This window comes from Ostrea edulis, chromosome 3 (assembly GCF_947568905.1).
Source record: "Ostrea edulis chromosome 3, xbOstEdul1.1, whole genome shotgun sequence".
In the NCBI taxonomy this organism is placed as follows: domain Eukaryota; kingdom Metazoa; phylum Mollusca; class Bivalvia; order Ostreida; family Ostreidae; genus Ostrea; species Ostrea edulis.
In genome coordinates this window covers 8,588,381-8,609,764 of record NC_079166.1, presented here as the reverse complement: position 1 = coordinate 8,609,764, position 21,384 = coordinate 8,588,381, and the positions used below count along the sequence as shown (strand labels likewise).

At 32.7% G+C, this 21,384-nt stretch overlaps 2 protein-coding genes and 1 long non-coding RNA gene across 4 annotated transcripts; 1 reads left to right on the top strand and 2 right to left on the bottom strand.

Annotated features, from left to right (window-relative positions):
• Nucleotides 1–350: 350 nt before the first annotated feature.
• On the bottom strand, nt 351–19,851 carry LOC130053189 (uncharacterized). The gene is made up of 4 exons (XR_008801693.1): nt 19,349–19,851; nt 4,698–4,846; nt 3,132–3,231; nt 351–1,791 (listed from the first exon to the last, which is right to left on the bottom strand). It is a non-coding gene; the product is annotated as an uncharacterized LOC130053189 (long non-coding RNA).
• Nucleotides 6,351–13,981, bottom strand: LOC125662808 (uncharacterized). Its single transcript, XM_048895169.2, has 9 exons — nt 13,869–13,981; nt 12,852–12,961; nt 10,997–11,371; nt 10,711–10,803; nt 9,384–9,639; nt 8,915–9,117; nt 8,511–8,652; nt 8,319–8,419; nt 6,351–8,076 (listed from the first exon to the last, which is right to left on the bottom strand). The coding sequence occupies exons 1-9, from the start codon at nt 13,975–13,977 to the stop codon at nt 7,729–7,731; spliced, it is 1,737 nt and encodes a 578-aa protein (XP_048751126.2). The 5' UTR covers nt 13,978–13,981; the 3' UTR covers nt 6,351–7,728.
• Nucleotides 14,006–18,567, top strand: LOC125662803 (uncharacterized). 2 transcript variants are annotated; one of them, XM_048895163.2, is made up of 4 exons: nt 14,211–14,516; nt 14,843–14,989; nt 15,448–15,660; nt 16,026–18,567. In XM_048895163.2, the coding sequence occupies exons 1-4, from the start codon at nt 14,232–14,234 to the stop codon at nt 17,982–17,984; spliced, it is 2,604 nt and encodes an 867-aa protein (XP_048751120.2). In that variant the 5' UTR covers nt 14,211–14,231; the 3' UTR covers nt 17,985–18,567. The 2 variants fall into 2 exon arrangements, with proteins under 2 accessions (XP_048751121.2, XP_048751120.2); XM_048895164.2 differs by having other exon boundaries at nt 14,006–14,516; nt 15,448–16,414.
• Nucleotides 19,852–21,384: the final 1,533 nt, after the last annotated feature.

Genomic DNA, 21,384 nt, shown 5'->3' with positions numbered 1-21,384 from the left:
TGTTGAGTTTCACTTTGTCACCAAAAGTGTTTTTTGCATTTAGATCTGGGAGGTATGCAGATAAAAACCTCCTGCGAGTTATTTTGGTTTGCTTATCTGATGGACTATTAAGTAGCAGTCCACGTAAGAATCATGCAGAAGGTGGCATACTGATAATCTTGGATTTTCATGAAACTTTCCATAACTTTTCATAATAGTGATATATGAAGACATGCAGAGTAAAAAAAGTGTGCATCAATGGTTGATATGGAAATTAAAGCATTTGTGTTTCCATAGCAACCACTGTATTGGGTTTTGTAAAGTGCAGAAATACATACTTCTTAAAATTTGTATAAAAATGAAAATAATAATTTTTCAAACATAATGATAATTTATTTAGGCGAGGTAAAGGTTACTTCAATATAAAAATGTACAATACTAATGAAATACTATTATATGGTATCTGTAGAGGACTTTGGAATAGGCATTGTTTTAATATTTATCAATTTTCTGTAAATTCGACAATTTTAAGGTATTTTAAATACATATTACTTTAGTTATCCGAAAAGTGCCAAATTTTGATACATATTTTCTAAACAATCAATACTAAGTGTACTCAAAATCAAAATCAAAAGAGTCGGAAATGCACATAGTAACGGTTGCTAGGCAACTCTTTCAGGCCCATTTCCAACACAATAAAACAAGAATGTCTGCAATATATGCATTAAAATGATTCTATTAACTGAAACTAAATACAAATCATCTGGGTTCACTTTAATTTATTGACATTTCAGACCAATTGGAGAAATCAGACTTCAACCATATCACCATAGCAACTGATTTTCCTTATCAACGCACATAAAATTTAAAGTTGTATGATTAAATTGCACTGGAATGAGAACCTAATGCAAATATACCAATATATGATTTTCTACTGATATGTTGAATCCAATGAAGACATCAGGTTTAACTATATCACCATAGCAACCAATTTTCCCTAGCAACAAGCAAACATTTCAAACTGTACAATTCCAATTGCCTTCAAATAAGAATATAATACAAATATATCAACATGTAATTATTTACTGACATGTCGGACCCATGGAAGACAATATGTTTACACATATCACCATAGCAACCACTTTCCCTAACAACACTTAAAATATTTATTTGTACAATGCCATTGCACTGAAACGAGTATATAATTGAAAAATATCACCATATGAATCATGATTCTCTACTGACATGCCATACCCATTGAAGACAATGAGTTTAATTATATCACCATATAATTCTCATTCTCTCTCTCTCTCTCTCTCTCTCTCTCTCTCTCTCTCTCTCTCTCTCTCTCTCTCTCTCTCTACTGCATCTTTATAATTATTCTACATTCATGCTTGAGTGAGTCTCTCTTTATGTACAATTTTGCTGCAAGTAAATTTTCCTGGTACTCCTCAAGCTATGAAATCTTGTCATTATCCAAGGTGAAGATAACGAACAGTGATCAATCTCATAACAATCTCATTATCTGGTTAATAGGCCTCTATGCTTCTCATAATTCCTATGAGGATTTCAAACCATGCAGTTCCATCTGCAGTCAGATTGTGAAGTCTTTTTAAGCTTGTGATGCAGGACAAGTAGTTAAAATCCTAAATAACACGGCCCTTGAAAGAGGATGAAATAAGTTTCTTCACAACAGGACTGGTAAATTCATATATGTACAATGGTTGAATGGCAGGCAGTCCCAATTTCTTGTCGAAAGGTTATAAGTTGTCTGCTGTGAAGGTACATTTCTTTTGTACTCAATGATGTTACCTGAAAATAGTTTTGTTGGTTCAGAGACATTGTTTTTAAAAACAAGAGGCCCATGGGCCACATCGTTCACCTGAGTCACCTTGGCCCATATCTGAAGACTTTCCATATATATTTGCATGTAAAACCTTAGTCCCTATTATGGCCAAAACTGCCCTTTGCAATCTTGAATCTACACTATGTCAGAAAGCTTTCATGTAAATGTCAACTTCTTTGGCCCAATGGTTCTTGAAAAGAAGATTTGTAAAGCTTTTTCCTATATTTGTATGTAAAACTTTGACCCCCCACCCCACTTGTGGCCCCATCCTACCCCCCCGGGGGCTATGATTTGAACAAAATTGAATCTACACTATGTCAGAAAGTTTTCTTGTATATATCAGCTTTTCTGACTCAGTGGTTATTTAGAAAAAGATTTTAACTATATATTTGTATGTAAAACTTTGATCCCCCTTGTGGCCCCATCCTGACCCCGGGGGCCATGATTTGAACAAACTTGAATCTACATTATGCCAGGAAGTTTTCATGTAAATCTCAGCTTTTCCGGCTTAGTGGTTCTTGAGAAGAAGATTTTTAAAGTTTTTCCGTATATATTTGTGTGTAAAACTTTGATCCCCCCTTGGGGCCCCATCTTATCCCTGGGGACCATGATTTGAACAAACTTGAATCTGCACTATGTTAGAAAGTTTTCATGTAAAAATCAGCTTTTCTGGCTTAGTGGTTCTTGAGAAGAAGATTTTTAAAGTTTTTCCCTATATATTTGTATGTAAAACTTTGATCCCCCCTTGTGGCCCCATCCTACCACCGGGGGACATGATTTGTACAAACTTGAATATGCAATATGTCAGGAAGCTTTCAGGTAAATTTCAGCTCTTCTGGCTCAGTGGTTCTTGAGAAGATTTTTAAATGACCCCACCCTATTTTTACATTTTTGTGATTATCTCCCCTTTGAAAGGGACATTGCCCTTCATTTGAACAAACTTGAAAGCCCTTCACCCAAGGATGCTTTTGGCCACGTTTGGTTGAAATTGGCCCAGTGGTTCTGGAGAAGAAGTCGAAAATGTGAAAAGTTTAACAGACAGACAGACGACGGACAAAATGCGATCAGAAAAGCTCACTTGAGCTTTCAGCTCAGGTGAGCTAAAAATTGCACAATGTCAAAAATGCCTATTCATTGAAACAGATATTTTCCATAAATGTATGTCAGTTGCTATTAAAAATTCATTTTACATTGGGTAATCATGGGATGTATTTTTTCAGAGTGCAGTGCGAGTTATTTCAATGAATGTTAATCATATCCATTGGATGAAGACATAATTTGGCATTGTTGATAATTTATTGTTTACCTGATAAAAAAGCAGGATTTAAAGAAGTCTAGTGCATGCTCCAATTTTTCTTTATCCATCTTCCAACAAATACGCTTCCCCTTTTCCTGAAGTACAACACCTATTTTGAAGAACAAGAAAATATATAACATATTTCGAAATTAATTACAACTCATCATTTGTTGTCAAACAAAGGAGTCTAAAGACATTGAACAATATTTCTAATATCATTATTGATTTGACCTTTGTCTTGATTTTGTGGCCTCAAATACCATCAAGAGGCTCATGGGTTGCATTGCTCACCCGAGTCATCTTGACCCTGCTGTAGTGATTTTTAAAAGATTTGTTTCCAATCTTTATTCCCATGAAAATTTTTAACCCTATATTGCGACCCAAATCTAGCCCAAAAAGTTGTGATATTGCCTACTTGAATTCACATATGGGGATGCCTCAAAACCAATATGACTAACATGATCTTGCTGTTATTGAGAAAACATCTTTTTTAAAGATCTTCTTTCAAGCATATATGTCCTATAAATGTTAATTATGATTCATTGAGTAACTATAAACCAAGGGTTCATTTTACTGAGGGAAAAAACTTCAAATGAACTTAGGAATGTTGGTATTATGATAGGATTTCGTGTGGCTCTGTGACACTTACACTGTCTTAAACATTTGTTTCAATCAATTTCTGAATAGTCTAATATAAATCTCCAATTGTGTTTCACACCTACCCCTAGGGCCCAGAATTGAATACACAGAAATTTGAAAACCTGTTCATGCATGCATATTGATATGGCTAGTGTAATCATGGTCATCTGTTATTGAGATGAATATTTTTAAAGATGTTCCATACATATACCCAAATAAAACTTAGACCAATTATTGTGCCATACCCTACTTTCTAGGACCACAATTTGAACAAACTTAAATTGTGCAATATATGTGAGTTTAACCTGACTACTAGTAGTACCTGTCTTTTATGAAGATTTATTTAAAAAATTTCCAGTATACTTAGATCCCCTATGGTGATTGAATCTACACTATGTTAAGGAAGGTCTTTAGGTAAACATTTTAAATTTCATCTATGTGATATGAAATCAGATATGAGATCAGAGACATAGATAACATATTACTTAGTTATGTAAATATTCCATATTTCTTGATTATTTCCCCTTTGAAGGGAGCATGACCCTTCATTTAATTTGAACAAGCTTGAATCCCCTTTTCTCAAGGATGATTTTTGCTAGATTGACTGACAATGGCTCAGTGGTTGTAGAAAAGATTAAATTTTGAAAAGTCTACAAACAGATGGACAGACAGACAAAAGCTCACTAAAATGTTCAACTCAGGTGAGGTAAATAGGATAATATGCTCTGTGGTTTATCAGTATACCAAGTTTGTTGTCAACCAAGCAATTGGTGTGACTGACGGGGGCAAACTTAATTAATATTCCAACTCACATAAACAGAACAATATAACAACCTGAACAATACATATATTACATGTAAATATATGCATGTGTATATTTACAATGACAACGGCTTTTCATTTTCATACATGCAAAGCAGATATCATGATGTATACCTTTAATATTGCTACATGACTTTGCATGTATTCAAGTCTGAACCATTCAAGTTCTAATTCTAGGAATCACGTCCATATTCTGTTGTTTGTTGTATGGCAAGCAAGTCATGGAATCTTCTTGGAATTTCAGTGAATAGATTCCTTGTATACTGAAATTTAAGTAAATATATTTCATTCAATGAAGCTGAACTACCAACTATCAATTTGTGGTGATGGCAATGATCTCGATACCTGCAGAGGTGTCAATAATTCAATTTTCAATCAAGTTCACAAGTTACCAAATTCTGTAGACAACAAGTATAACGGACATTATGATCACAGAAAAATGGTGAGCTATACAGACTTTTGGTTAAAAGACCCGTGCTAAATCATTACATCCGATACATTTTTGCTGACAAGAAATATTCATTTGATTAAAAATTATGTTTGAAATTGTTCATCTTATGCAAAATTAACTAAAATAGATTCTTAAGGTCTTCATATTTGATGTGATAAAAATTAGCTAATGAAGAGCACTTTTAATATGTATTTTCAACTATGTGGGTTGTGATTGGATTTTTAAAAAATGCACCTATACTGGTTATAAGAAAATTAAAATGATCTTGATATAGAATGAGGTGTCACAAATGGTGTTTCCTATTTTAATTATTATTCCATGGCTAAGAAAATCAAAAATCATTAATTTTGAATTTCCACTGTGATGACATCATGATTAACAACTATGTGGAATCAACATTTGTACTTTTCTCAAAAATCAGATACAAAAAGACTCATGAAAATTCATGGGACTTGTGAATTTTCATGGGATTGAGGCTGCTCATAAACCATGAGTCTGGGGCTTATCTTTAAAAAGCCCTAGTAACACTCTAAAAAAAGTTTTACTTGTTGTTTTTAAAATAAGAAATTGAATTAAGAAAAACTAAAAATTAATAGTAATTCATTTAGTCAGAATAGCAAGTAATTAGCAATCACTCTTAGTAATTGTAAGCATAAATAGTAATTAGGATGAATTCATTTACTTATAAAATGATTTACTAAGTATGCACAGAATTACTTAAACAATAAGAATTATATTACTTAGTAAATGAACTACTCATTTATGGTAAAATATATATTACTTGATTAAAAAATAACATGGTTTTATTTAATAAATTTTATGAATTATTACTAAGTAAATGAAATACTTGTTATTTATTAAAATCTACTATATTATTTACTAGAAATACTACTAAGTAAATGAAATACTTGTTATTTATTAAAATCTACTATATTATTTACTAGAAATACTACTAAGTAAATGAAATACTTGTTATTTATTAAAATCTACTAAATAATTTACTAGAAATACTGCAAGAATTACTTATAATAAGTAATTGCAACAGCTATGTAATTTTACAAAAAATTAATTAGTAATCAATACTGAAAATAAGTTAAGGATTTAGTTTATCTTTTGTAATTAACAACTTAATGAATCATCGCTGTTTCTCTGATCTATATATCAAATTACCATGCATGAACAACCATACAGTTTACATGTATCTTCAAAAGCTTCTTTACAATCAATGTCTGTCTCATTATGTAAAGTAGTAATTAGAATGTGTATAAGAATATATGTATAAAAAAAAAAAAAAAAAAAAAAACAAACCCCTCAAATTGTCTTGCCCATTTATTTCAGAGAAAATAATAGACAAATTGGAAACAAGTACGAATTATTAAAATTTAAAGTTCATATCTCAAAAAAATTATGTATCAACTTTAAATAGATTTCACAATAACAAGTTTTTGTAAGATTTTTAATGCCCTTAACAACTGGGCCCATCATGAAATTTTCAAAGGATGGATACATAATCAGGTAAAGAAAATATAAACATACTCTATGAAATACAAAAATTGGGACAAAAGAGAAAAATGATATAAATTGTATATGACCAGAGTCTAAAGCATTTGCACAACCAATTATAATACAATAAAAAATAATTAAATTATACTGGATACATTTTCAATCGCAGGAAAATAAAAAATCAAATCAAAACAAGCGTTAATGTAAGAAAAAAATGTCAAACTTAAACAATAACAAAAAATACGCAGTATTAAGTCTTCCCCGGAAGACATGTGTCGCCTGCTAGTTCATTCTATATGTAATATATCACGTATAATGTTGAAAAAGTAAATTATTGAAATGGTTTTTGTCACTAAACAGGAAGTTGATAAGCGACAGATTCGAAAATGTCTTACACAATACAGTTGGCCACAGTGATGCTCTGTGCCAAATATCAGGGAGTTGCCCCATGTGGTTCTTGAGAAAACTGTGACAGAAATTTTTTGTGACGACGCCGCCGCCGCCAGACGACGGATAGTGATCCCTATATGTCGCCACTGCGTAACGCAGGCGACACAATAACATACTAAAAATGACTAGAAAATGAGGTAGCACTTAAAAATAAAAACTAGAATGCTTTAAAAAAATAAAACAATTAAATTGTAAATAACACAATTGTCACATATACCTGGTTGTAAAGTTACTCAGTCAATGCATAGAAGTTGAATATATATATATATATATATATATATATATATATATATATTTATATCACTTGAAATGTAATAACTATAGCAAGTCAGAGAAGAAGAATGATCTGGTACAAAAAAGTTCTTTACAAAAAATTGAACACTGCAGCTAGTAGAGTAGTTTCCACTAGTCCTCAAAGAAGATTGGGGGTCAACAAATTATCCAACAGAACTAATTTAAAAAAGAAAGATAATTTAATTGATAGCATTTAACTATTATTACTAAAGATAAAGCATATACACTATATTTAATGCTTTGATTTTTCATTGAATTTCCTTACTTTTATAAAGCTCTTCTTTTCTGGGAAGTTTAAATAGTCTGAAATGACCATGACCACCCAGCCTTCCTTACATAGAGAAAAAACAAAAGTTTAAGGATTTCAAACATTTAAAGAATACAAATTCATATCTACCAATTTTGACAAAGGGACAAAAATTACACTAGTATGGATTTAACCTGTACTTAGAAAAAACTGTCCAGGGAGTGACTTTCACTCCTCTCCTTGTACGCAGTGAATTCCTTTCTTGCCTTCTGTAGTGTTGGCAAATCACCAGAGTGGACTTTGTCTTCCAGAACAAGGTGTTGTAAAAGTAACAATGGCCCTGTTATCTGTGGTGGGTATGGCAATGATCCTAGATAGTACAACCCGAGCAGAGCCAAAATAGCCTCCTCTGCATCTTTACATTTAAATATTGCATCCTCTCTCTCCATCAAAGTGGTGGAGGTGTTTGATCCTATGGTATTGTGTAGGATCCATGGCCCTGAGGTGCCTTTGTGATTTTGTGCAACTTCACTCCACATTTCAGAGCTCTAAAATTGTATCACATCATAAAAATACAAGTATTTGTTAGAAGGAGGTTTACACATTTCACAAACCTTTCATGTACACTGAACAAATACACATAATGGTTGAAAATAAAGTTTTTAATCACCACAATCATCATTATTATTGCCTCGTGACAAAAAGATCTCTTTATGCTCCACAATCTAATATTTAAACATTACCATCTTTAAAATATTTGTAAAAATCAGTTCATAATCAAAGAACTCACTTTGACGACATGAACCAAATGATGTCCTGGTTTTAACTTCCCAGCCGACTTGTTACCACAAAGATTTGGCAAATGAAACAATGCAACAAAATACTTCTGATCTGAAAATAAACATATATGAATACACCCATTAGTGAACTTACAAATTATCTGAACTACTTCCATTTTTAAAAAAAAAACAAAACACAGTACCTGTTGTTTTAATTGCTGATCGAGGGATCTTAAGGATGTTTTTTTCAAACAACATGTCGAGTGATGTTGTCATAAGGTGCTCTAGTTTCTGCTTCATTTCATGTAGTTCTACAGGCACTTGCATGTACATGTTGAAAATAACCTGTAAAGTAAATATATGTGTTCTTGCAATTAGTTTGAACTTTTAATTTCAATAGCACTGCAACAAGAACTTCGAAGTTACAGTATAAAATACTTTTTTTTATCTGAATTTTTAGCACATTTTACATAGACACAAAAGCAAGAGATTTTTTTCACCATTGTTCAAGACTTGAAAGTCTGTCTAAATTAATTATCATTAAATATAATTTTATTCCAAACTATTTTGTTAGCATTTAAATTCAAAAACTATTTCAAACACTTACACTTTCAGGATGATTGAAAACTTTGTAAGTATTCAGTGTATACTTTAAGCGTTCCTTAGTAGGGATTTTCTCAACTTCTTTCAACCTTTCTGCAACTGTGAGTCTTATAAGCTGCTCACTTGTACATGGGCGTGTGCTTTTTTTAAGTGCGGCAACTAAAGACTCTGTAGCCTTGTCAGCTGGGGTATTTTGGTCATCATTTTCTTCAAGAAAAAAATTAAATAAATATCAAACAATAAGCTTAAATTAACATCTGAATATATGCCTGTACTTTGTGTAAGCAAAAGAGAGAAACAGTTTAATTCGATTTAACAAAAAATAGGGGGAAAATATTAATAATATGATAAAGATATACACTTTTAAATAAAGAGATAATTATCAAACATATAATCTGACAAAGAGTCAACCATGGACATTTAGTTCATTTCTTGATATACATTATACAATGTCTCTGTGTATAAATATATACCAGTTTTTTCCTGCTCTTTGCTGATGCACTCTCCCTGCACCATATTCTTCTCCTCAGAGTTCTCTTGATATTTCTTTTCAACGATTTTCTCAGTCTCTCTTGTATCAGTTTTTTCTTTAGTTTTCTCTCTAGCAACAGTTACTTCTTTCTCCTTAACTGCCTCTTCAGATTTTTCAGCAGGTTCTCTCCTTTCTGCTGGGTTCTCCTGGTCAACAGTTGATTTGATGTTATCATTATGATCCTCATTGTCTTTTTCCTGTTAAAAGTTACAATCATATGTACATAATTCAGGTGAAATCTAATCTATCAAGTAATAAGTAATATTTTGTTAACATGCCTTTTTCTACTGTTAATACCAGGGTTGGGCGGTCAAAACCGCCCCCGGTTTTAACCAGTGGTTTTAACCATCCCGGTCAATACTCCCCAAGTGGTCAATACTGGTCAATAATGGTCAATTGTGATTTAAACTGTCCATTTTCCTATTTTTGTACATTTCTTGCAAAGATAAAGATAAATTAAGTCTTTTCATTATATGGATCAATTATTCATATTTTTCATTAGATAATCAAATGTAATTTCATAAGTTTAATATATTTGGTTTGCTGAAACTGACCGAAATATCTTCAGTACCAACCAGAAGGTCACAGTTCTATAGCATAGCTTGACGATTGGGGATGGACCTTTTACTACATGTACCTGGACAGATTAAGAATAAAAGGTAGCTGGACATTACCTGAGCACAGGAAGCAGAGTTGACAGGTGTTAATAAGCATAGGCTGGGACCAGAGATGACCAGTGTGCCTGTTATTGTTATGAAAACATCACCAACACACCCCCTCAAATGTTTATTCAACAGTTAAAATGAAGATTGATGAAACAATACTTATAGGTAGTTCTCTTGTTAAACTAAGGAATTTGAACAGAAACTTTTACATCTTCCCCAATTCAACAGTCATTTGTACATTATTTATATTATAAACTGATAGTGCATGTTATGAATTAGAGTATTTACCATAATGGTCACTTAAACATTTAAAATAAATAACACAGACTATAATGACCAAATAATCTTCAATCGACCAGTATTGACCAGTATTAACCACTATTGCCCGGTTTTAACCAGTATTGACCACTGGCCGGTCAATACTCATATTGACCACTTTTTTGCCAACCCTGGTTAATACAACTCTTAGAATATAAAATAAAAAATTACTCTTCTGAAAGATAATCTCTACATCAAAATGACACAAAAATAAATAAAAATGAAAACCGTACAAAACCTTCAAGGGGGTTTTCAAAGGTTGTGCAAACACTGCTGGATATTTACCTTTGATTTTGCATATCCTTTTTTCCTCCCTTTTGTGGAGACTGGAGGTGTAACGTTGTACATTCTCCGTCTCAAAAACCCTACTAGAGAATTCTGTAGACAATGAATTAAAAAAAAACAAATGAATTAAGTCACAAACATTTAAGACTGAATAAGATTTACAATAAATGTCATATGCCTATATTTAAAGTTAAGGAGACAACCCCCCCCCCCCAAAAAAAACCACAAAGATTTGTGTCGCTTAACATAAGATTATAACTTTTCCCCTTCTCCAATGTATACTTACAAAATTATCTCTCAGACTTTCTAATGGCCGGTCCCTTAAGCACGGATATTGACTTGCCATCATCCGTGCAAGATTTTGAACTTCACTCTCAGATGGGCGTCCACCATTCTGGCCAATCAAATTGTCCATGGCCAACCGTACAACTCGTCTTCTTTCAGTTTCTATGCTTTGTTGAGAATACTGGCTGGAATTTTCAAGGATTTCAGACTTTGGGACAAAACACTCTGATGCATCAAGAAGTTGTTTTGTGTTGAATGAAGCTGGTTTTTTCACTGGTCTATGTAACACTGGCAGATCATTTGGTGAAGGTGAAGGAGATCTCTTTCTTTTTCTAAATGGTGGAGGTGTATTACATGCATCGGACTCATCTTCATTCTAAAATAAAATATAACAAAAATTAAAGATTTAAAAAAAAAAGAAAAAGATTTGCAGTTATTAACAAATATTAAAAGCCAACAGAGATTTTTTATTAAATGGTCTAGTTGTTGACAAAATCATATTAACAAGAAAACATGTACAGATTTGTGCACTGCAATTACAAAAACTGGGTACTAGTCCAGGGGCTAGTGGCAGTATCAAATTAACTAGCCAGAGGTCGCCAGTTACTAGTCCATGGATGTCCAACAGCATTACATGAGTATAATAAAGCCTAAAAATGATTCAAGGTGAAATAAAATCTTATCAATTTGTTTGGCATCTTCTGGTCACCCATTTGAGCTTAACTAACTTTTTCAGTAGGACCAGCAACACATCTTTTGTCACTGAAATGACTACTGTTAGCAACGCACAATGCATATACTTAAAAACAGATTGGAGATTTTGATTTGGCAATGTGGTTAATTTTACATAAATTCAGTTTTGTAATAGATCTATTGTCACTTGTACAAAGAAAAATGAGTTTACATTTCGTGTTAGATTTACTAGTCCAACAGGCTTATCAACATAATATTTCCTCGCTCGACCTCTAACATAGGTTGTCCTTGGCGATAGGTACAGTACCCGCAACGTTATTCTTGACATGATAAACGAGTGTATAGGATACACGCACGATACGATAGGACACACGGTAAACCTGATAAACGCAAAACCTGATAGAAATGTTGTAAATTTAGAATCAATTTAGACAGAATGAAATTTTGATACCGACAACATAATTACATTATGTTGGTAATAATACTGAAGGATTTCAATATTCATTATACACCTAAAACGTATAATTTCTTTAATACACGGTCGTACTTTAAAAAAAAAAAATTTCATTTCAATTTTTACGCCATCACAGCTAAAATCAGAAAACTAAACTGTATACGGTATTTAATTCATTATTTGATATCTATTTGAATTTTCCCAGCCAATGATTCTAAAATTATAATTGTCACCTAATGTTTAATATATAAATTATACAGTGAATTAATTAAATGTAATATAATGAAGTGATATGCTTCAGTAGTTCTCTAATTCTAATGTCTATTATCTTGAATGTGAAATAAACCAAGGAATATTTTGTGTGTAGCGAGAAGGGGGTTATTTTGCATCAAGCTGTAAGTTCACCGGTCATTCAACAATTAATATTATTTTCACAAAACACGATAGAAAACGGAAAACCTGATAAACACAAAACACGATACGATAGGATACACGCACAATACGATAGGATACACATGTCAAGAATAACGTTGCGAGTACTGTAATGGTAATTCCACACCCCTGAATGTACATGCAGGTTTATACTACAAATTTCATCTACTGTTGAATGATTTGTAACTTTTTGCAGTATGATGTTATATATATATATATATTTAACTCTGATTTCCAAGACGATAGTCATTACAAACATAAATATTATCTCTCTTACCAATTGTTCCAAAATCCTTCTGATTTCCTTCCTTACTTTAAAAGAATTGGAAAGGTCTTTCAAATCTTCACCATTTAGATCCAGAAATGTCCTTCCATCAATTTCATTGTCTATCATGTAAGAAATTGGATTTATATTTAAAATACAAAACATATTGGACAAAGTGTTTTATTCCAAATTATTGTTACTGGTTCTCCCACAGGCACCTGAAGTATGGATATTACTACGCCCCCCCCCCCTTTTTCCTAATTTTTTTTCTGGTGGCAATAATTTCTCTGAAATGTATGAATTCCCAGTCTATCTCATCCCTCTTTCGATTCATGTAATCGTTTCACGCTCTTTGTAAGCTTTAGAGATTGGTGTCCATTCTACCGGTATAATAAAATACACAAGGTAAGAAACAAAAATTTGTAAACAAACAGTGTCGTGTGATTCGTCCGCGAATAATCCCGAGACCCTTCGGATGATCCCGAGACTAAGCAATGTCTTTGCGAACCAATCACACGACGCGTACAACAAATTCGTACTCTGTGACCTCCTTTTTGGCTGCCAGTGGAAGAGATGAAGCCCTGTCCGATCAATGCACGCAAGATTGTGTCAAATAAAAGAGATGAGATGGGTTTTGAGTTGAAGAGACTTGTAGTATGACATCTCCCCGACCTGCCGCTCGCCAAAATTCCTTAGGTAACGCTGTAATTACTTGGAAAATGTGCCCCGAAACGGGGACCCCCTGTTTGTTTACAAATTTTTGTTTCTTACCTTGTGTATTTTATTATACCGGTTGAAGGCCAATCTTTTAAAGCTTACAAAAAGCGTGAAACGATAACATGAATCGAAAGAGGTATGAGATAGACTGGGAATTCATACATTTCAGAGAAATCATTGCCACCAAAAACAATTTATGAAAAGGGGGGGGGGTAATATCCATACTTCAAGTACCTGTGGTTCTCCTGGTGCACTAGTATATGACTTCACTTCAAAGAGTTCAACATACAATATTTGACCAAAATTACGTACCTGCAACAACAATTATGATGTCTTCAGATGCTTTTTTTGATCTTAACCAATCGCACAATTTATTAACATCGAATTCTTCGAACCCTTCTGCGTCCTTCGATCCTGCCATGGCGCTAAACGGATATGACGTTCTGCAGATGTAGTTATTAACTCGTACGCGCATGAGTCGTTCAAGTAATTTTACTTTATCTTATGACTAAGTTATATATTATATGATTATTTTAAGTCTTAGATTTGCATGTCTCAAGCAAATTAAGTTCATTTCTTTCATTAATTTTTATTTTCAATATATTACAAATGTAATAGATATTAATCCAAATAGATGTACAAGTTAACAACATAGTAAGCGAAACTGAAAGTAATATGGCTTGGCGATGTTCAATTTGTTTTGTTTTTGTTGCTGTTACGCTGCGTGTGCTTATGAGACACATTTACTCAGAACATTCACAAGCACCAAATTTTCGAATAGAATGCAGTGTCGATGAATGCAAAGAAACATATCGTAAATACAATTCTTTTTACCGTCACGTAATGAAACATCACTCCGACTTGCTGGATAGGCCTAATGAAATGCATGTCCATCAGTTAGATGATGCTCGAAATCTACCGAATAACAGCGACCAGGAACAGATTGACATAATACAGTTGGTGAGTTAAATGTAATCATGTCATTGTTTGATATTGAATAGTGCTTGTAAGCAAGTGTAATCGAAATTTCAATATAAAACTCTGGTTTTACTTATTGTTAGGGGCTGACAAATAGATTTTCATGCACTTACGCATTGGCAAGTGCATTGCTTGGTTCGCTTTTTTTTTGCCACATCATAAACTGATATGTTGATGTTCATCAAAATTTACTTGCCCACCCCTAAAATTCACTAGCCCCGGGCGTTGGGCAATTGGATTTGTCAGTCTCTTCTTTTATATATTTATAATGATGTGATCTGTATCCTAAATATGTTATCCTGTTGTAGGACACTGGGGAGGTTATGGAAGTGGATACTGAAGATAATCCAAGAGAAGACACTATGGAAGTTGAACTTGACCATAGTGAATGTTACGATACAGGCAAAGCAGTGTCTTTTATTATGAATCTCAAGGAAATGCACAGGATACGGGAGGTATATACTTGTTTGCATTTTATGTTTTATTGAAAGAGAGGTCAAATAACTTACTTGTAATGTATATGTGCTGCTTGTAACTTACAACAATTAAACCCCAGGTATACAAGTATCCTCTATCATCAAGGTTTCCCTTGGCAAATTATACACACATGTGTACCTATAGCAGTGTTAAAATTTGAATATTTATACATTTCTTTGCATGCAGAAACACAGTACAAATTAATAGTTGTTTGTATAAAGATGTTGTACGCATGCAAAATACAAAACTTGTATAATATCATGATGAACGAAATGATGACATGATTCTCAAAATACTCTATGCAGAGCTGTATGATGATCGTCGATGGGATAAAAGTTATTTAAACCTGTCTAATATCCTTTGGATTTTGTATTAAACATGTTAAGGTAGAAAAGCACAAACTGCAATACATGTCTATTATTATCATGAATTTCAGACTACTGCAGAAGCTGTTGCAAATGGGATTAATGGTATAGTCCAGAAATACATCGACATGTTGAGGAATAAAGTGCATCAATGTTTGCAGGGTGCTGGTATTCCTGAACACATCAACGAGTTGAATAAAGTATTTGACGTTGAACTGCCATTTCATGGTGTGGTTACATCGTATGAAAGAAAGAAATTTATAAAGGAGAACTTCCTGTATATTGTATGTATAATGTATAACTTTACATATGTATTTTTTGTAAATGTTATGAATGCACAATTGTTGGTGGGTTTTTTTTTGGTTAAATTTCATTGAAGCAACAATATTGAAGCATAATCATTATCCATGTTAAGAATGGAGCAACAGTTCAATTTTACATGTACTATATGTAAAACTTATACGGTACCAATTTTGATGCACCAGATGCGCATTTCGACAAATAATGTCTCTTCAGTGATGCTCAACCGAAATGTTTGAAATCCGAAATAACTATGAAGTTTTAGATCTAAATATAGCCAAAAACAGCGTGCCAAACAAGTGGAGCCAAATTCGTCCAAGGATAAGAGCTATACAATTTTCTTTCATAGGAACCAGAACTTGTTCGGGTAGGACAAAGGCTGCGAGTGATTAGACGGAGAGGAGATGCTAACCTTGATGTTGTTAGAGACTTTTTCTATTATGTCCCTATTACACAAAGTATTGAACAATTTCTCCAGAATGAGGACATACTTGAACTTATTATGCAGGATCCTTTACCTTTTGATGGCTTTTTTTCTGATATTAGAACTGGCACTGCATATAGACGTAATGTTCTATTTCAGCAGAACAGATTAAGTTTGTCAATTATTCTCTATTTTGATGATGTAGAAATTTGTAATCCAATGAATAAGCAAGCTGGAGTGCACAAAATTGGTATATTCTACTACAGTCTTGCAAATCTTCCTGTAATTTATCGATCTCGATTACCAGCAATACGCTTATTGGCTGTTATTAAAAGAAGTATTATGAATAAGCATGGGATTAATGTTGTTCTGGATCGGCTTAAAACCGATTTAGAAGTACTTTCTAATGGCATAACATTATCCATAAATGGAAATAATTATGATATTGTAGGGGGTTGTCTTTGTTTCATTGGTGACACTTTAGCTGCACATGAGTTTGGAGGATTTAAGTTAGGGGTGGGATTTGCATATCAAAAATGTAGGACTTGTGAATGCACTTTTGACGAAATGCAAACAAATTTTGAGGAACATCTTTTTATCCAAAGAACATTAGAACGATATGATGATCAGTGCAATGAGCTTGCAATAGCACATACAGTGGCTATTAGAGATGCTATTTCTCGTTCTTATGGTATTAATTTTCGAAGCATTGCAAGAGATTTTCCCTATTTTAACTTGACTGAGCACATACCACATGATATTATGCATGTAATGTTTGAGGGTGTTGCAGTTTATGAGATAAAATTAATATTAAAAGTTCTTCTAGATGTAAAACTTATTTCATTAATAGAGCTCAATAATGTTATAGATAATTTTTGTTATGGATATGCAGATAGAAGTAGCAGACCAGTGACAATTCCTGCCAAAGTGTTTAATGGGAATGAAACAACATTAAAACAATCTGCATCTAGCATGATAGTGCTTATGAGACTACTTCCTTTTTTCCTCATTGAAAAATTAAATTGTGATTTCAACAATAGATATGTAGCATTTTTGGTAGAATTATGTGAAATTACATTGATTTTGATGTCTCCAGTTATATCATATGAGTCTGTGCAAATGCTGAAAATGATTATATCTGATCATCTAAGAAAATTTACATATTTATTCCCTGACAAAAATATCATTCCAAAACAGCACTATCTTATTCACCTACCCTCAACAATAGAGAAATTTGGATGTCTCAGTAATGTCTGGTCCATGAGGTTTGAATCAAAACACAATTTTATTAAGGAACGCATGACTGGCTGTCATAATTTTAAAAACATTGAAAAGTCTATTTCAGATCGATGTGTTATGTATGAATGTACTTTAAATTTGTGTGATGATCATCCACTTTTTAACAATGACTGTATGTATGGCAAAACAAAGCCTGTGAAAAATATTAACTACTGCAAAGAGAGGCTTTCAAGTTTTTTTGGAATAGATGAAAACCAGGTAATATCTATTCATGAGGTGGGATGGATCATATACAAGGGTAAAAAATTTGTATCTGATCAATGTGAAATTGCATTTGGTGTGGCAAATGGTATGCCTGAATTTGGAACTGTTAAGTCTATTTGGATTACCAAGGAACGTGTTGATGAATCTGACATTCAGAATGTTTACTTTAATATTCAAATGTTTGAAACTTTGAATTTCAATGAAGAAATATTGTCATATCACGTAAAGCAACCTGATTTACCACAAGGTAATGAACTGATCTACATAGAAAACATGCTAATGCATTGCCCTCTCCATTTATATGAGGGTAAACAGCAAAACCTGTTCATCCCAATTCCTTATGATTTAGTTGATGTGATACATAAAGAGTCAAATATGTAAACAAAGACATAATTAGCTCTATATTTAATATGTATTTTTTCATGTGAAAAATCATCATTACAACACTACTATAAAGAAAAACAAAATTGTGTTATTTTACCAAACTCTTTCTTATTGAAGACATAAGTCTGTCTGAGTATCATATTATATGAATATTTCTTTACTGGCCTGGCTATTTTATATTGTTATGTGATATTAACAGTTGATTATGTGATGTAAATATCTTTACTTGAAAATTTTGACATCCTATCATTACATCATGACTATTTTCACAATCTATTATTTGATGTCAAAGTGCATTATGAGATTTAAGTACATCTGTACTTTCCATAAAAATTGTGCTAAATTCTTGATTGCAATTTAGATGTAATTAGAAGTTTACCACAATGTAATGTATTATCTGAATCAGATCCATTATTTTTTTTCTTCTTTCAAATATTGTATTTTTAATTATCAAAAATGAATTTGTTATTTGTTTGCTGATGTTTTGGAAATATTTTTTTAACAATAAAACTGTTGCAATTATGTGAATGTGAAATAATGAAATATATGATACTGGAATTAAATCCAATTCTGAAATCTTTATCTTTTTTTATTATTCTAGTATATATAGTGATTAGACTACCAGATTTAAGTAATTTGTACTGCAGCTGCTCTGAAATTTCCTTGATGTAGTAAATAATTTATTGTTTTAAGTAAACCAATTAAATATTGCAATTTAAAAATATTTTTGTAATAGTTAGTAATTAATAGTAAACTGTAAGTAAAAACCAAGTAATTTGTTATTACTTACATACACAAATTTAAGTAAATATGAATTACTTAGTAAAAGTTTTTTTAGAGTGAATAGCCCTGATGTGTTATGAAATTTGAACCTGCGGTACATGTGTTAGATTAGAGTTGTGAGGATCAAGATACCCCAACATATCACCATATGGCATATGTCATTGACTTGTCTAAACAATGTGTAACTGTTGACCCACCAGGTTCAGTAATCATGGGATGGGGGTGGGGTTGTTAAATCATTCATTGAAATAACATGAAAAAAGAGCAATGATTCATTAGTTTCATTTTAGCTGATGTGTTTTGATTTTAGCCTGTGGAAGAAAAAGTTACTTTCAACCACTGGTTGGCAGAGGGAAAACAGAAGTGTTTCTAAAATGGCCTAAATTTTAAAGTATAATATTTTTACATAGTTTTCACCCCCCCCCCCCCCCCACACACACACACACACCCACTGATACTATTTATTCATTAGTCGACAGCTTATTTATGGTACAAAGCAAAATAATTATTAAAATAAAGTATGGTGAAATTAGCTTAAGTAACCAATGCATATTTATGATTTATTCACACAAACTTACCTGCACCGCCACCCATACTGGCCATAGCATTTTTCCACAAGCATGTTGCTCATCCCAAATGTTAATGATATGTGCCCATATCCGGTTCGTATATCCAATACAACTGACCGAGTGATCTGGGAAAACACATGTAGTATTCCTCATCCACTCCAAAGAACTCTGATGATATGAAACAACCGCTCCAACGTGTGATTGTGAAAATAGACACAGGTGCAGGCGGGCCTTGCGTCATGGATTTCCCGCAATGTGATTTGTTTAAGGAGCATAAATATCTAGCTACCGATTTCTTATAGTCATTCACATAAATTGTCTTTGAAACTTCTTCACATGGAGTATTTGTCCATAAAGAAATTTTACAAAACGGCATCGTCTGTCTTCAAACCGCCAACTCGTATGACATGTTGTCATGTTTCCCCAAATAATCGTATCTTTAACACTAAAGAGTTAGCAAAGGGAGATAATAAAATCGTCAATCTGCTAGATCGTACGTAGTTTTTAAAAATCTGTAACTAATTTGTAAACATGTTCCCAAATGATGTTTTTTATTTCTTTTACTGTCAATACTATTGACTTTATGTATCTATTAATCTTTAATGACACAGTGTCCGATAATTAATTTTTATGACCATTTTCATTAGTGCTCTTTATAAAGAAAACAACGGGAAAATATTTTTGAAACCGAATATCCTTTCAGCCGATTAAAAATCTTACGAAGGATTCAAAGTGAATTTTTTTATTGGATCAAGTACAAAACATGATTTTCTTCAAAATCAGCAATTTTTCAAGAGATTTTAAATTTATACCTGTGCCACGTATTTTTCATTTTGCATGATTCTTACGTGGACTGCTACTTAAGTTTCCTCTTTACACGCTCCGATTTTTTGAGTTGGTTATCATTACCCTCACTCGACATGAGTTCTATTCACACACAAAACACTACTTGTAATCCCTTTGAAATCTAAAAACAGCAAAGCGGGAATGAAAATATATCATTATATAACATTAAACAAATAAAAAAGGCATGCTCTGAAATAAATATTTTTTTAGAAAATTTCAATATAACATTTTAAAATCTCTCTGAATGTTTCGATTTTAATGCAATTTCGGTTATCGTTCTTGAATTTAACCTCGATGATCGCTAGGGGCGCTGCGTTGTCAACACGCTAAGTGCGCGGAATATGGCGGATCCAAAACTGAATGCCGTGTAGGACAATATTCCGACAGAGTGCAGGGCCCATATTTACTAAAGTTCGTAGACGTAAACGTAGCGTAAATCTAGACGTAGCGTACGTTTACGTGTGGGACGGTATTCACTAACAGTCGTAGACGTAGATTTACGTCAGAAATAAGCGTAACTCTACGTGTGCTATACTAGTACACGTAAGCTGATCGTAACTTTAAGAATAAACAAAGCAAATGGAGACTTGTCATTTTTATCGATAATTTCTTGCGTAAAGACCTTACAAACCCTCTAGATGCATATAAGCTGGTTAGTAATACACAAATTAATTGTATTTATTCAGATTATCGTTTTCTTTGAGATCATCTGCAATTGTGTGACAATTCTCAAAATTTTGAGCCCGATCTAATTTACCTTGTGGCGGATCTCAGTCTGATTTAAAATCAAACCTCTCACTTCGCTCGACATACGGACAGTCGCTGTCCGTATATCGAGCAAAGTGCGAAATTTGATTTTAATCAGACTGGGTGGATCTAACCTTGCCTTTAGAAATAATTGGGAAGCTTTTTATTTTAGTCATGCAGGTTATTTAAAAAAAAAGAATATTTGCCATTTATTTTATTATATAGGGTAGGTCTAGCATCTTTCAGGGAAATACATTTTTTTTTTAATTTTCCAAACATGGTAGAATTAATGTATATATATGCAGTCAAACATGCAATGTTTTAGATTTGAAAAGAAGAGAGTCACTGTGTGTACAAGAATACATGGTGATTGACAGCTATAGAAAAACTATTTCTGCTTAAAGATATGTGATCTTTACTTTGTGGTTATAAGCAAATATTGGTAATCCAAA